Genomic DNA, 17,346 nt, shown 5'->3' with positions numbered 1-17,346 from the left:
GGTGCTTTCTAAAAAGGTCAGACGTTAAGCAAGCTACCCACTCCCCCAACAAAAATCTTCATTGGACTTGCATTTTGAAAAGGTACTAAATAACGTTTTAAGATATGCTAAAGGAAATCCCAGATCGTTTTTAATCTTACACCCATAATTAGTAGGATAAAACTGCGAACTTTTGACATTTTAGAAAAGACCATTTAAACCGCACTGTGCGATTACTTTTTACACAGTTATTATTTTTATCAACGGCTAAACTGCTGGACGAAATTATTAAATATTCGTATAAACCATAATACATTAAATACGCAAAATGACCTCTGTTCAATTTAAGGGGTTGGAATCTCCACGAACCCTCAATTACAAATCCATTGCACTGATCCAAACGTGATTGCAAACTGAACGCTACTTGCATAACTGCTTGGGGGCGGGGGTAGAGGTGACAAACTAGCCTAAGGGAGTGGGCTCCCATCCTCAACACCCGCAATAACAACTGATCGCCAACCAGGTACTGCACAATATTAAACGTACGTGTATATATATTTTTAAGGCCTTGCTCTTCATCCGCTTCCACGCCCCCTACCCTACCCACCCCGCCCCCCCACCACCCCCTCACCACCACCACCGCCCGCCGGCCGGCCGAAACAAACACAGACAAAACATCCCGATGTTTACCTTCCTTATGCCTTTGTAAATGTAAAAGTACAACTCCCGGCCCACATTAAAGCAGATTCTGTCCCCATTGCCGGACTGGTCGTTCACATTTACGAATGACACCTTGACTGGATTCGATCCTTGGGAATTAAAAGGCACCCTATTCGGCCGGCTATATTCGGAATGGGTCAACACTTTATAAACACCTTCCCTGGTAGTAAACTGAGTTTTAATTTCGTTCATCTCCTTCCCTCCTCCCTCGGTCGCCATGTTGTAATTTAGGATTCATCCTATCCGAACCCGGATGTTACTCAGGACGCCTGCGTAAACCGCTGGCTTCCACGACGCGATGACGTCTTTGACGCACGATACGCAGTCACGTGACTTTGGGGGCGGAAATGTTACTTGAGCCTGTCAAAGGCAAACATCGAAGACCTCATTCCGAAACCACAACTGCTCATTGGTTGTAAACTTGTGCTCAGAACATGATGCACTGAAATATTCTCAGGGGCGGGGAACTTTGTTTTGTATTCGTTTCCCTTCATTTCAGATATGGCGTCGCAAAGCCAATCCCGATTGGTTCCATGGCAGCACTTTTCCCTCACCACTGATAATTGAATATATCGTTTATGCTGACATTCCAGTGCACCAGTGAGGGAGTGCTGCACCGTCCATAGTGCCGTTCTCCGGATGAAAGGTTAAACCATGACTCATTTTTCTGCTGGTGCATTAGGTGAAGATCCATGACTCGACTTCATGTATGCCACTTGTCTGCATTTTATGTTGACACTGTTTGGGTAGCGTGCATGCGTTATCCATGTCTGTACTCGGAATTGCATCATGCAGACCGATTCTAACTTCTGGGACCCTGTTGTTATAACAAAAAATTGTTTTTATATACGCCTTTATCGTCATAAATACTTACCAAAATGCTTCACAATAACTTTTTTTAAAAACTTCACCATGCTACATAAAGAGATACTAGCACAGACTGGGCAAAGCGGTAGGTTGAAGGAGAAGGAAAAAGAGGGAGGCAGCGAGGTTTAAGGAGAGCGTTCCAGAGTTTAGAGTCTAAACAACTGGCAATGGAGCAGTAAAAATCGGGATGTGCAAGAGGCTAGAATTGGAGAAGCGGAGAGTTCTCAGAGGGCTAGAGGCTGAAGGAGATTATAGAGGTAGGTTGGGGCAAGGCCAAGCACAGATTTGAACACATGAATGAAAATTTTAAAATCAAGGTGTTGCTGGACCAAGAGGCAACATAGGTCAGCAAGAGTGATTGGCGAATGAGACTGTGCAAGCTAGGATACTGGCAGGAGAGGTTTGAATGAGCTCTAGTTTTTGGGGAGGGTACAGGCTAGCCAGGAGCACAAGAAACGGTCACATCTGGAGGTAGCAAAAGCAAACATGAGAGTTTCAGCAGCACATATACTGAGGTGGGGGGATTATGGATATTAAGGAGCTGGAAGCAGGCAGTCTTGATGCAATGGATATGGCGTCAGAAGGTCAGCCTCAGGATCAAATAGAAAGTTTAAGGTGCAAACAGTATGCTTCAGCCTCAGAGAGTGGCCAACAAGTGGTTTTAGACTTCACCTAGGTATTTTATGATCTGTGGCAAAGATCAAATCTACAAGGGAATCTGGAAGCAGACCGAATTCAGCAACAGGATCATGTCTGAAAAATACCAGGTCTGCTTGGGTTTTTCATAAACCATTTTCTTCATTAAAATTTTCTTCAAATTGAAAATAAAACCTTTTCCAATTGGAAATAACAATCCCATAAGCCCTTGCTCCCCACAAAGTACAGTGTGACTTCACATGCATGATATTTGATAACGTAGCATTGTCTAAGAGCCAAATAGAACACATTGTGCTTGTGATTTTTCAGACTTTGGTATTATATCAATCATTGCTTAAGTTAAAAACTACACAGTAGGCTTATTAAAAGGAACAGATAATCAGCAGAATTTGACAGTACAGTTGATTGCATCTTTGTGAGTTCTCTTTTTATATACCAGAATAATAGAATACATGACTTTTCACATTTTATGCTAATGCTGAACATGAATGAGCACATCTATTGTAATTTTCACACTTAAGTACTCATAATGATAACTGGAACTCTTCAATTTTATTTCTACATAAGGAGTAGTAAGGGACTGAACTTTTAAGGGCTATGGTCACAGATATATCTCTTCAAGGAAATAAAATTGTCAATCAATCCTCTCACTCAAATGACTTCCTCTTATCAATAACTAGGTTACTTTCACAAAATATGTCATTTATTCGCTGGAAAAAAGTAATCAAAATAGCTGCATAAACAAAAATAGATGTCGTTCATGAAGAGGCACAAGATTGGCCTCCAGTCAAGGTAACAAATGATCAATCTTATGGAATCAATCACTGAAAATTATTCGCAAGGTATCAGAAAGATTTTGCTGCAATTTAAGATATTTACAAAATCCAGGCCATCTAGACTTGGCCCAATTGTGTTTCCTGCCACAATGCTGTCTCAACTTCAGCTGGATCTGCTCCTTCCTTGAGCTGGCTTCCCAGTTTAAGGGTCATTCAAATATTTGTATTGAGCTCATGGTGGGATTCCTACCTCTGTCAGAAAGTTTGTTTAAAGTTAGAAAAGGCAATCACTGCTCCATACCTCAGAACCCAACAGCCAAGTTGTGTGCCACTGGGACAACTAAAGAAAATGGCCTTAGAGATATTTTGTAAAGTTGGTACAGAAGGAATGGTTACACTCCAACCCCCTCCACTATTGCAGCAGGAATGCATAGGATTCCTGGGGCAAAATCTTCTGCTCGATGTGTGGGGCTTATCACTGCATGCCGACACATAAAATGACATGCGGTGACATCGGGCATGCATCCCGACGTCACCATGCATCATTCTGATCTTCCATTTGGCAGGCGCACACTGGAGTCGGCTGCGCGCCCGCCGAACTGTCAAAGGCCTGTTAAGGCCATTAATAAACTAATTAAAGTAATTGTTAGGGCTGCCCATCCAACCAGGTGGCCTTCGCATTTTTCATGAAGCCTCATCCACAGGCGGGATGAGGTTTCATGAAGGATTTATTAATTAAATAATTTTTTTAAATGAAAATTCATAAACATGTCCTAGCTCATGTGACACTGTCACATGAGGGGACATGCCTGAATAATTTTATTTTTTCCATGATTAGAACTGAACTTAATCTCCCTGAGGCACGAAGCTCTTTCACATGCATGTGTGAAAGAGCGCAGGCCCTGACTCTCCCTCCTCCCCCTACCCACACAGGTAGCGCTGTGCTCTTCCGGGTGCGCATCACGCTGGTCGGGCCTTAATTGGCCCGCCTACGTAAAATGGCGGCGCGCAGCCGATCGTGGGCAGCGATCGGCTCCACGCCCACCCGCTCCCACCCGCTCCCAACTAGCCGGCCCGACAGGGAGAAAATTCTCCCCCTAGCGTTCAGCACTGCTTTAACATAAATATGGGAGAAATTGTAATGATTTCCCATCATTTGCACCTCAGGAAAAGATAACTTCCTAAATTTGGGTGAACAAATTGAATGCTCACCATCACTTTCAGAAATTCTAGCAGCTGGCAAGCTGTTGGTGACAGGGCTGAATGCCTCACCTTCCTTCTATCTGATTCCACCTAAGGACAAGCTAACTGTGGAATACCATTTCTAATCACACATACAGAATTTGACTTATAGCATTTCACAGAATCACAGAGTTGTTACAAAGCAGGTGGAGGCCATTCGGCCCATCGTGTCTGCAACTGCTCTCTGAATAAGCATTTCACCTAGTGCCATTCTCCTGCCTCCTCCCAATAACCCTGCACATTGTTTCTTTTCAAATAATCATCTAATTTCTTCTTGAAGACCTCGATTGAACCTGCCTCCACCACACTCAGGCAGTGCATTTCAGATCTAACCACTTGCTGTGTGAAAAAGTTTTTTCTCATCTCTATTGTTTTGCTTCTTTTACCAATTACCTAAAATCTGTGTCCTTTGGTTCTCAATCCTGACGACAATGGGAACAGTTTTTCCATATTTATCCTGTCCAGGCCCCTCTTGATTTTGAATACTTCTATCAAATCTCAATATTGTTTCAAAAATAGACTTTTTAAATAAAGACAGATTTGAAGTGATCCACCTCTCGTAAACAAATATTGAAAATATAATTCACAGTGCAATGTTCAAAACAATTGTTCAAGCAGTGGTCTACAGAAGTCAGGAAAGGTATTTGCCTGATCCATGACGTTTGCTAAGATGTGTCCTGAGGCCAATTATACAATTGCCTTGAACATATGAATGAGATATAAATTTATCAAATCATGATTCTGTGATTACATGGAGAACACCAAATAACCCAAGCTCCAATGGTAAAGGACAATGCACCATTCTACTGTACCATGCAATCCCACATGCACATAGCTACAAATTAAGATATTTTAAATCCTGAAAAGTAATGACTGCTTACTTATACTGTCCAACATTAAAATTTTGGAGATTTACCTCCAATGTAAGACCTTCCAAAATTCATGCAACTCATCCATGTGTTTTTTTTTTCACTGTCTCATTTGTATGTGATTATTTTTGCTGAGATTAACCTTCACAAAATAACCATTTCCTTCCTGCTAGAAGCTAACTAATTTCACCAAAGATATGGCTGCTGTGCAGTATAGTAGTACTGCTTTGTTAATACCATTAAGTCCCTGTGGTATGGTGAATAACAATGCTTGAAACAAGACAAACGAGTGCAGCTTTGGAACTGCATGCATACCTGGGAGTTTGGTGAATGGGGTAGTGAGGAGGGGAAGGATGTGTTCCTTTCTTTTCCTTTTGCTTTTTTCTACCTTTTTCACCCTATAGGAATTGTTTCCATTACTATCCTACAGGGAAAGGATCTAGCTGTTTGGTGAATATTTGGTAAGTGATTAATGTCTATTTCAGTCCTAAGATTTGAAATAATATACATACAAACTGGTGGTAAAGTTAAAATATATAAAAAAAGGAAAATAAATAAGTGAATAATATAATTAGGTAATTATTTAAAACACAATGATGGCAGGACAGGTAATGTGTCAAGCCTGCAGCGTATGGGAGTTCCTGAGTCCCAGTCTGATCCAGGGCAAACATGTCTGCTGTAAGCGTTTACAGCTGAAGGAGCTTCGGCATGAAGTCATTGAGCTGGAGGCTGAGCTGCAGACACTATGACACATCAGGGAGGGGGAAAGCTACCTAGATGCTTTGTACCAGGAGGCAATCACACCACTTAGGATAGGGTCTTCTGATTTGGTCAGTGGTCAGGGACAGGAGGGTGTGAATGCGAATGAGGCAGATAAGGGGACCCACAGCACAGGAGTGCAGGAACCCCAGCCTTTTCAATTGTCCAATAGATGTGAGGTTCTCTCAGCTTGTTTGGATGAAAGTGGGGCTGCAGGATGGATGAACAAACTGATCCTGGCACCATGGTACAGGAAGCCATTCAAGTGGGGGAACAAAAAGGAATGTAGTGGTAGTAGGGGACAGTATTGTGAGGGGGATTGACACTGTTCTTTGCAGCAAAGAGCGAGAGTCCAGACAGCTGGGTTGCCTGCCCAGTGCCAGGGCTTGGGATATCTGCTAAGGGCTGGAGAGGAACTTACAGTAGAAGGGGGAGGATCCAGTTGTTGTGGTCCATGTCGGTACCAATGACAAAGGTAGAACTAGGAAAGAGGTTCTGCATAGACAGTATGAAGAGCTGGGCACTAAATTAAAAGGTAGAACCTTAAAACGTATTACCTGAGCCACGCACAAATTGGCATAGGGTACATAAAATTAGAGAGATGAAAACATGGCTCAAGGACCGGTGTGGGTCAACTGGGTTCTAGTCCGTAAGGCAATGGCACCAGTACTGGGAAAAGTGGGGGCTGTACTGTTGAGACGGTCTACATCTGAGCTGTGCTGGGACCAGTGTTCTAGTGAGCCACATACCTAGGGAAATGGAGAGGGTTTTAAACTAAATAGTGGGGGAAAGGGATAACATTTGGGAAGATGTGGTAAATCAAAGAGTAGAGAAAAGACAAGAGAGAAATGTATTAATGTAGGAAATTATAAACGGACAATGACAGGAAGGGACAGAGAGTACAAATCTAAGACATGAAAGCAGATAAGGATAATCAAAGGACAAAACTAAAGGCTCTGTATCTAAATGCACATAGCATTCCAAACAAAACAGTTGAACTAAGAGCGCAAATAGAAACAAATAAGTATGATCTGATAGCCATTACAGAGACATGGCTGCAGGATGACATAGATTGAGATCTGAATATTGAAGAGCACATGACATTTAGGAAGGACAGGAAGCTAGGAAAAGGTTGAGGGGTGGCTCTGTTAATTAATGATGGTATTAGCACATTAGAGAGGGATGATCTATGTTCAAGAAACCAGGACGTAGAAATGGTTTTGGTCGAGATGAGAAATGATAAAGGCAAGAAGTCACTTGCGGGAGTGGTGTGCAGGCCCCTAACAGTAACCATACAGTAGAATGGGGTATATAGGAAGAAATAATGGGAACTTGTCAGAAAAGTATGGTGACAATCATGGGGGATTTTAGTCAGCAAATAGACTATGAAAATCAGATGGGCAAAGGTAGCCTAGATGAGGAATTCATACAATGTTTTTAGGATAGTTTCTTAGAACAGCACATTCTACCACAAACTAGAGAGCAGGCTATGCTAGACTTGGTACTGTTCAACAAGATAGGATTAATTAATGACCTCATAGTGAAGACAACCCTAACAGCAATCATAATATGATTGAATTTCACATTCAGTTTGCTGAAGAGAAAAGTGGGTCCAAGACTAGTTTTCTTAACTTAAATAAGGGCAATTATGAGGGCATGAAAGCACAGCCAGCTAAAGTGAACTGACAAATTAAGTTAAGGGATAGATCAATAGAGATGCAATGGTGGACATTTAAGGGGATATTTCAGAATACACAGAATAGATATGTTCCAACAAGAAAGAAAAATTCCAAGGGGAGGACCCACCATCTGTGGTTAATTTAAGAAAATTAAAGATAGCATAAAACTTAGAGGGAAAGCATATAATTATGCAAAGATGGGTGGCAGGTCAGAAGATTGGACAGAATATAAAAAACAGCAAAGAATGACCAAAAGATTGATAAGAAAGGAAAAATTAGAGTCCGGGGGAAAGCTAGCTAGAAATACAAAGACAAATAGTAAGTTTCTATAGATATTTTAAAAAGAGTTAACTAAGTGAGTGTTGGTCCTATAAAAAGTGAGTCTGGGGAATTAATACTGGAAAATAAGAAGATGGCATGAAATGAACTGGTATTTTGCAATGGTCTTCACTATAGAGGATACAAGTAACATCCCATTAAATCGCTGTAAATCAGGAAATGGAAGGGAGAGAGAATCTCAATTACAACCACCAGGGAAGTGGTACCAAGAAAATTGTTGCAGCTGCGGGCTGAATCCCCAGGTCTTGATGCATTTCATCCTAGGGTCTTAAAAGAAGTGTCTAATGAGATAGTCAATGCATTGGTGTTAATTTTCCAAAATTCCCTAGATTCAGGGAAGGTTCCATTAGATTGGAAAAAAGTGAATGTTAACTCCTTTTATTCAAAAAGGGAGACAGAAAGACGGAAAATACAGGCCAGTTAGCTTAACATCTGTCATAGGGAAAATGTTAGAAGCTATTATTAAAGTTGTTATAGCAGGGCACTTGGAAAAATTCAAAGAAATCAGACAACGTCACCATGGTTTTGTGAATGGGAAATCATGTTTAACCAATTTATTGGAGTTCTTTGAAGAAGTAACATATACTGTGGATAAAGGGAAATTGGTGGATGTACTGTATTTAAATTTCCAAAGTCATTTGATAAGGTGCCACATCAAAGGTTGTTGCGGAAAATTAAAGTTCATGGTGTAGGGGGTAACATTTTGGCATGGATAGAAGATTGGCTAGCTAACAGGAAACAGAGGATAGGCATGAATAAGTCATTTTCTGGTTAGCAGGATGTAACAAGTGGTGTGCCAACAGGGATCAGTGTTGGGGCCTCAACTTTTTACAGTTTATATAAACGACTTGGATGAAGGGGCTGAAGGTATGTTGCTAAATTTGCTGATTGGGGACAAGACAGGATGGTAAGTTGTGAAGAGGACACAAGGAGGTTTCAAAGGGATATAGGTAGGTTAAATGAGTGGGCAAAGATCTGGTAAATGGACTATAATGTGAGAAAGTGTTAAATTGTCCATGTTGGCAGGAAAAGTAAAAAGGCATATTATTTAAATGGTAAGAGTTTGCAGAGTGCTGAGATGCAGAGGTATCTAGGTGTCCTAGTGCATAAATTGCAAAAGTCTAGTATGTAGGTACAGCAAGTCATTAGGAAAGCTAATAGAATGTTATAATTTATTGCGAGGGGAATTCAATACAAAAGTAGGGAAGTTTTGCTTCTGTTATACAGGGTGTTGATGAGATCACATCTGGAGTACTGTGTATAGTATTGGTCTCCTTATTTAAGGAAGGATGTAAATGCATCAGAAGCAATTCAGAGAAGGTTTACTAAACTAATACCTGGATTAGGCAGGTCACCTTATGAGGAAAGGTTGGACAGGCTAGGCTTGTATCTGCTGGAGTTTAGAAGAGGCGACTTGATTTAAACATATAAGATCCTGACGGGTCCTGACAGGGTCAATATGGATAGGATGTTTCCTCTTGTGGGAGAATCTAGCACTAGGGGCCACTGTTTAAAAATAAGGGGTTGCCCATTTAGGACAGAGATGAGGAGAATTTTTTTCTCTCAGAGGGTTGTGAGTCTTTGGAACTCTCTCAAAAGCCAGTGGAAGCAGAATCTTGGAATATTTTTAAGGCAAAGGTAGACAGATTCTTGATAAGCAAGGGGGTGAAAGGTTATCGGGGTGGGGGGGTTGAGAGTGTGGAGTTGATGTTACAATCAGATCAACCATGATCTTATTGAACGGCAAAGCAAGCTCGAAGGACTGGGAGGGATCTTCTAATTTGTATCTTCGTATGTGCCCAAATTTCCCTCACAAGGAAATTTAAGATTATGGCTGAAATTTTCCAGCCCCATTGACGTCTGCACTGGATGGCTGACCTCTTGTGTGCAGCATGGCACTGACCATCTCTGCCACCACCACCCAAGCTAGAGTGGTGAGACTGATGGACCTCCTGCAGCCAGAGTGGGGGCAAAGGACATCGCAGCAGGCCTCCACGGTGTTTAGAATGCACCCTAGGTATGCATCACTGAATCTGGGGGGGGTGCACTCTTGGCATTTGGGGGCATGTTTTCACCAGAGCCTTCCTGGGCTGCAAGCATTGAGAAGTGTGCGTTTAAATATGGTGCCCTGCGTGAGGAAGCAGCGAGGTAATGGCATGGCAGGAAAATCAGAGGCCACCCACCAGTGAAACGGCATGTTTCCTGTGGCTGCATAATTAATACGGCGGGAATGGTATGATATGGCACGAAAACCCATCATTGCGGCTGGCGGGTAAAACAACATTTTTCCTGCCCGCTACCGCACTTTGTGGAAATCTGGGATGATCCCATCCTATGTATATGTTATGAGGAGAAAGTGCTAAATAGATTCCTGTGCTTCAGTTGTCCTATACCAAATAATGCAATATAGCATGCCGCTAAAACAAAATGTTAACAGAGATTTTGGCTGTACTATCCACTCACCTTTTGAATGGAAGAAAGCAGAACTTAGTGCATACATTTTCCAACACATATGATTTCTGTTTGTTAGCTTCCAAGTGCTGATGAAATTTGTAATGATAGAAAAGGATTCATAGGGTAATCAGCATTTTACCATTGACATAAATTTTAAACGACTATAATGGCTGTTGAGGCATTTTTTAAACTTTTAAGATGTTTGATGACTTCTATGAATACCGATTATTATGATTAAATATAGGACACATGCCTTCAAGTCAGACTCTGTGAAACTGTTTGTACCACAATCTACACCTGATGTTTGAAGTAGCTTTCATACTTGAAAAGGAAACAGAATCATCAAACAGTGCAAATTAAAACATTTTAACTAAATGATACACAAAAAACATTACAGGAACACTAGAAAAGGTATAAAACATCAAAGCAAATAGTGAAATACACATGCTCTAAACTATGCAGTGCAATGTAAAATATAGCCTTTTTGAAAAATACTCTGTGGTTTGCTTTCTGCCAAAAGCACATTTGTCCACTGATATTTAACACAGAAGAAAGTTCCATGGAGATTCTGCACTTCACAGGAGTCCCACAGTTGTCAGCTACCAAGGTGATGAATCTTTAATTGACCTCACCCGGTGTTCACAGAATCAGCCTTCATAGCCTTAAAGTATTATTGCTTCATTGAACAACAGAACAATACATCCTGTATTCTATATTGTGGCACTCCTGTACTTATTTTAAAAAGGCTACCCACTACTGAATATATAAAACCAGTATACATGTTTCACCTATCACACTTCATTATAGACGTAAAACAATTTTAAAAAGGAAAACAAAGTTAGTGTTTTAACTGCTTCTGATCTGCAGTCCAAACTGTACAAACATTGCCCAATCTGCACAACGCTCTCGCCAAAACCATCATACTATCCATTTGAGGATTGCCACAAGAAATGCACTAGTGAATAAATACATTTATGTTTTAATGCAAAGTTACAAATGTGCTGAAACCACAATCTCAGTAACTATTATTAACAACTGGGTCATATTACATTATTTGCAAAAAACACATTAAAAACTGCTTTGGTTTTCCTGTTATTAATTTGTATTCCACACTGTATTTTCTTCTCTTTCATATAATAAGCTGATAGAATTTGTGCAAAAGACTTTCATTGATAATAAAGAATCTGCTAAATTTTGTAATTAATGCTTTGGAAATTAAGGTTAGAACAAAACTTTTAAACAAGATTAAGATATAAATCACCCAGGTGGGTTTCTGAAAAGTAGATGATTCTAGTTGTTCAGAAGTTGTGTAGCATGGAGCATCAACATATAGGGAGTCTGCACTTTCTTATTTTCACTAATTTTCTTCCCTCCTTTGTTCTCCTAAAGTCATTGACTCTGCTCCTACTGGAGCTCCCAGGATAGTCAGGAACCCATAATCTCAACAACACAATATTTTTGCTGAGACCAACTGACCAAGCATAGCCCAAATCTGGCACATACCTCATCTATATGGCCAAGCTACTAAGTAAATAAACTCAATGGGCCGGCCTTTGATATGAGCTGCAAACAAAAGATACTTCAGCTGTTCATTAGACTTGCATATGCCTAGACAAGAGATTCTGCATGGCAAGTTGCTGTCAGGGATACATCCAAATGGTGCAGCATCCTCTACAGGGACCCATGTCAACAAGTCAAAAAACTATGCATCTCTGTGACCAGTCAGGTTGAAGAATAGTTAATAAGCAGTGCAAAATCTGAACTAGGAAGTGTAAGTTGAATAGTGAATTTAATGCCAAATCAGATAGAACAAGTGAAATAAAGAAAGGAAAAAAATTGGATTTAGTGAGAGAGATATAACAGAGACAGAAAAAAGTCTTAATCTTTTTAAATTTTAATTTTAGTAAATCTCCAATAACAATAAACATCTGAATAAATGATATTCCACAATTATTAAAGTTAATTTTTAGTGCCCAGGGTTGTTTGATAGCAGGGAAGGAGATATGGAAGGGATATAAGGCCTCAAGACTACCAGAACCTTTGAATTCAAGAACTTGAAGGGGGAGATTGGGTAGTGATGACAATGACACTGTAAATGTATGATAGTCATAACAATGTAAGATGTAAGGTAAACTACAATCACTTAAAATACATTGGATAAAGACTTGGGGGGTGTAGTATATGGGTCTGGCACATATAGAGTTAATGTGGGACTGAGCATAGTACCACCCACACAGTGATGTAAGAGAGCACATGACCCATACCCAGAGTCAGTCTGGTGTTGGACAAAGCCAAATGCAGGCCTAAGCATGGAGATAGCTCTCATCTTGTACCCTTTACTGTATACTTATGATTAGTTCTAGTAGTTAATAAAGATTTACAGTAAACCTTTAAAGGCTACAAAGACTTCAATAAACCTACTGAGATGTAACGAACACCCTAGAACAGTGAGTAAGTGGACTTTTGGTTGGTAGTCGTGTCTGGTCAGGGGTTGTAGTTGGATGGTAGTTGTTCAGGTTGGGTGGGTTAGTTGAGTGGTCCAGAGGCGGTCAGGTGGAATGGGGTTAGTTGGGTGCTTGGAAGGGTAATCAGGTTGAGGGGATAGTCAGGTCAGGGGGCAGTAGGGTGGTCAGGGGAGTTGATTGGGGAGGTTCAGTTGTGGAGTTACCCAGATGCTGGACCAGGTTTTAAACTGTCTAACATTTTCTAGGTAACTATCTCTTCCAAGTCTCTGACTCTAGCTCAGAGGGTCACAGGGAGCAGGGGAATTGCCCATCGGATGTTTAAACTTCCCAGGAAATTGCCACCTAGGTCTGCATGCCAGGACTTCCACAGGCACATCCTCAGTCGTATGTCTGGTCTCTAACGATCCAGAGACCAGAGGTTTGGGCCAATGTAATTCTAGAGGAATAACTAGAGGACTCTGATGGTGTAGTGACTCATAAACAATAGTTCCAACTTAGATAAAAACACTTTACATCTTAACCCAATTGTTGTAGGAATGCTGTGGAGCATATCCCCATATTCACCATCTCTATAGTCAGGCCGTAAGATTGTTTACATTATCCTGCGTACGTATGCCCATTAGTTTAAAAAAATCACCTAGTAACACAGTTACAAGAACATTGGATTCTATATTTTGTTTCCAGTACACAAACCACATGTATACTTTTTTTACATCAGTTACTTTCAACTAGACTTCCTGAAGTTTGTAACTTAAGCTACTTGAAAAAATAATAAACAATGATATTACTTGCTCTTCTATCAACAAATGTTTAGTTAAGAACACGTTTGATTGTAATCATGTTTATGTTCACATGAGACTCTCGATCAAAGAGTGCCATCTACTGATCATTTGAGATTTTTGCAAAATGATAAAATGTTGAAATCTTAATTGACCCTGCATTCCAGAATTCCCTTCCTATACTCTTCCACCTTGATACGTCTCTTCCTGTCTACAAAAATTTCCTCAAAACTTACCTCTTCAACTACACCTTAGGTCATCTTCCTAAACTCTACCCTAACTCTGTCCAATTCCTGTGCAACATATTTCTTGTGAAGAACTTGAAATCTTAAAGCAACAGCTAAGATACATGTCATAGCTGGTTTGTTTATAAATTAAATTTAGAAGTCACCAAAGAAAACATAATTAAGATCAGAACAGACGAATATGAAATTGAATTTGAAGCATAGCAAAACAATATCAAATACATTCTTATATGGAATAAAAACAGAAAATGCTGGAAAAACTCAGCAGGTCTGGCAGCATCTGTGGAGACAGAAACAGAGACTCCACAGATGCTGCCAGACTGCTGAGTTTTTCCAGCATTTTCTGTTTTTATGACAGATTTCCAGGATCCACAACATTCTGCTTTTATGGACCAGATCAGATAGAGGTCTCCTCTAGAAGGACATTAACAGTCATCTTGTCAGGTGTCAGCCAATTGAATTCAACTTCACTACTCAGCAGGTTGGAGCTTGAACTCAATCTCAGGGTTGTTATTCCAGTAACCATTAGGCTACCAGAGCCCCAAATTATAATCAGTTGTTATGTGCATTAAGAATGGTGACATTGCTTCTATTTACATAGAGAAATCCACATATTATAATCTACATCAAGGTTTTCAAACTGTTCCCTTTTGATATAGGGATTTACATTGTGCAGATAAGTCCTAATGTGCAATGGAACAATGGCAACAAATTGCCTCCTTACTCTTTGTGGCAATACTAACAGTCAGTCCTCTTTCATCAAGCTTACCTGTTCCAGGTTTGTGGATGCCTCTGCTGAGTAAAAATGATATACAGTTCCTCAATCATATACAGATTATTTATTTATATATTTTCTAAAAATGCATCCAGTGACAACAACATTGTCAATAAAGATTTCTACAGCTTTAGTCAGTGGATGGTTCTCTTTTGGACCCGATTTTGGTATCAAAATAATGGTGGGACTTACGACTCTCCCTGTTAATTGTGCATACATAAATTAATAATGCTTCAGGCAAGGGCCAGATGTGCAATATCCAGAAGTTGCTGTTCGAATTGCACACTTCACCTTTAGCTTCTCAAAAATAGCATTTTGTCATGTGTCTCACCACTGACATGCATTGAATGTCACAAAGTTGTTGCATTTACATGGTGGATGCAAACTAAACCCATTACACCACAGCATAAACAGCCCTTTAACAATGTGAAACAATCAACCTCTCTGCCATCAAAATTTAATAATTGCAAGTATGGGGTCTCATTCCTTCAGGTAATGGATTGTTTTGGATTGTTTTGAAAATGTCAGATTTTAAACTAATTATTTAAAAGCCTTTCTGGCTTTTTTTTCAATGCAATATTTTCTCTTTCTGTACCTGATTGCTTTGGCCACTCAAGATGGGTGGTGATAATGTTTTCTTCCCTGGTTGTTGGCCTGTTTGTGAACAATATATCTCAAAAACAAATGGATGGATTTCAACAAAACCTGGTACACAAATAGGTAATGGCACAAGGAAGAACTGGTTAGTTTTTGCCAAGAATGCAGATCTGGATCCAAGATTTTTTTTAAAGGATCTGTTAACATCGGGAAATGGAGTGAATTGACAATTTTGTTGATTGTTTTTGAATATTGTGGGTTGTCTCAGCTGCTGTGGTGGAATTTGTCACAGCTGTCAAAATATGAGCAGAGCTTTCAGAGCAGTTTGTTGGACATGGATTGGCTTGAAGCTCCCTCAGTGAGATGGAAGCTCTTAATAAAAAGATTTCTTTTTTCAGCTTTGTAGTTACAGAACATCAACCAGGCAGGAAAAAGCCTCAAGGATGAATAATATGTAATAATGTTGAGTTAACCCAGCATGGCAGAATTATTCACTCTACTGAGTGCCCTCATCACTTATTTGATCATGGATTTTATCCTTTTAATTTACATTCCTAGTTTCCCCAGCCAGGGGAAACAACCTCTGTGTCTACCCTGTCAAGTCACTTCAGAATCATGTTTCAATGAGATTACCTCTCATTCTTATAAACCGCATAGAGCATAGGCCCAATTTACTCAGCCTTTCATCATAGGACACTGCTGTTATCCCAGGAATCAATCTAATGAAACTTCGCTGAACAGCCTTCAAGCCAATATATCCTTCTTGAGATATGGATACCAGCTGCACATTGTATTCCAGATGTGGTCTCACCAAAGCCCTATACAATTATAGCAAGACAACTATACCTGCACTCTAATCTCCTTGCAATAAAAGCCAACATGGCATTTGCCTTCCTAATTGTTTACTGTAACTGCATGCTAACTTTCTACATTCCTTGTACGAGTACACCCAAGTTTCTCTTAACTGCCAAAGTAAATAACCTCAGTTATCCATGTTATACTGTCATCTTGTTGCCCACTCATTCACCTATCTATATCCCTTTGCAGCATCTTTGTGTCCTCCTCACAGCTTACATTACCACCTAGCTACAGCATTTTAGAAATATTACTCCCAGAATCTTTGTCCAAGTCATTGTAAATAGTTGAGGCTCCAGCACCGATCATTTTGACAACACAAAAATACCTCATTTATTCCATCTCTCTGCTTCCTGTTCATTAATCAATCATCTAGCCATGGTAATATATTACCCCAAACTCCATGAGCTTCTTTATCTTGCACATTCTTAACCTTTTGTATGGCACCTTATTGACTATGTCTTTTGGAAATCTGAATATATTACATCTTAGTTCCCCTTTATCTACTCTACCAGATACATTCTTAAAAAACTTTAATAAATTTTTCAACCACAATTTCCCTCATAAAAACCTGTTGACTTTATCCGATCATACTATTATTTTCTAAGTACATTGCTAAAACTTCCTTAAAACTAGTTTCCAGCATTTTCCTGATGACTGGCATCAGGTTAATTGGCCTGTAGTTCACTGTTTTCTTTCTCTCTCCTTTCTTGAATAACAGAATTATATTTGTTTACTTCCAATCCCCTGGGACCAGTTAAGAATTCAGAGAATTTTGGAAAATCGTAACTAGTGCTTCCACTATCCCTGCAGCTACCTCATTCAGAACCATTGGATGTAAGCCATCATGTAATATTGTGCAGACATAGGGCAATTTGTTGTTCCACAACTATGTTCTGTCCTTCACCCATTCTCTATGTTCTTTATAACCAACATATCATTGTGAACAACACAGTGAGAGATAAGTCCCATTTTTCCTCAGGTGTTTATGAGGGAAGGAGGGTGCTGGTAGCTAACTGGATCGGTTGCATTCCTACCCATCCCACATCCTACCCTCACAGCCTCTGTCTTAGGCTCTGCCTTCAGGCTGAACAGGGGTTGCAATTTAGTCAACTGCAGGCCACTGCTCCAATAACCAACAAGGCAAAAGATCACACATGACAACTCATCATTAAGCACCTTCCTAAAACTAGGAATTAATATGGTGCAAGCTCATAATAACTTATCCTTTATAGAGAGATGAAATGCAAATTGCTAAAACAGAAATATAGGAAAACAGGGAGATCAGA

General features: G+C 40.0%; 1 protein-coding gene across 2 annotated transcripts in view; it reads right to left on the bottom strand.

Moving 5' to 3' along the window:
- The window catches only part of wdr20a (WD repeat domain 20a), a 65,014-nt gene extending 64,041 nt beyond the window's left edge, over nt 1-973 (bottom strand). For both annotated transcript variants that reach the window (XM_041214662.1, XM_041214663.1), the window contains exon 1: nt 670-973. In XM_041214662.1, the coding sequence (XP_041070596.1) occupies nt 670-918 (249 nt within the window). In that variant the 5' untranslated portion in view covers nt 919-973. The remainder of the gene's footprint in view (nt 1-669) is intronic.
- Nucleotides 974-17,346: the final 16,373 nt, after the last annotated feature.

This window comes from Carcharodon carcharias, chromosome 20 (genome assembly GCF_017639515.1).
Source record: "Carcharodon carcharias isolate sCarCar2 chromosome 20, sCarCar2.pri, whole genome shotgun sequence".
Classification (NCBI taxonomy): domain Eukaryota; kingdom Metazoa; phylum Chordata; class Chondrichthyes; order Lamniformes; family Lamnidae; genus Carcharodon; species Carcharodon carcharias.
This window is presented reverse-complemented; position numbering and strand designations above follow the sequence as displayed.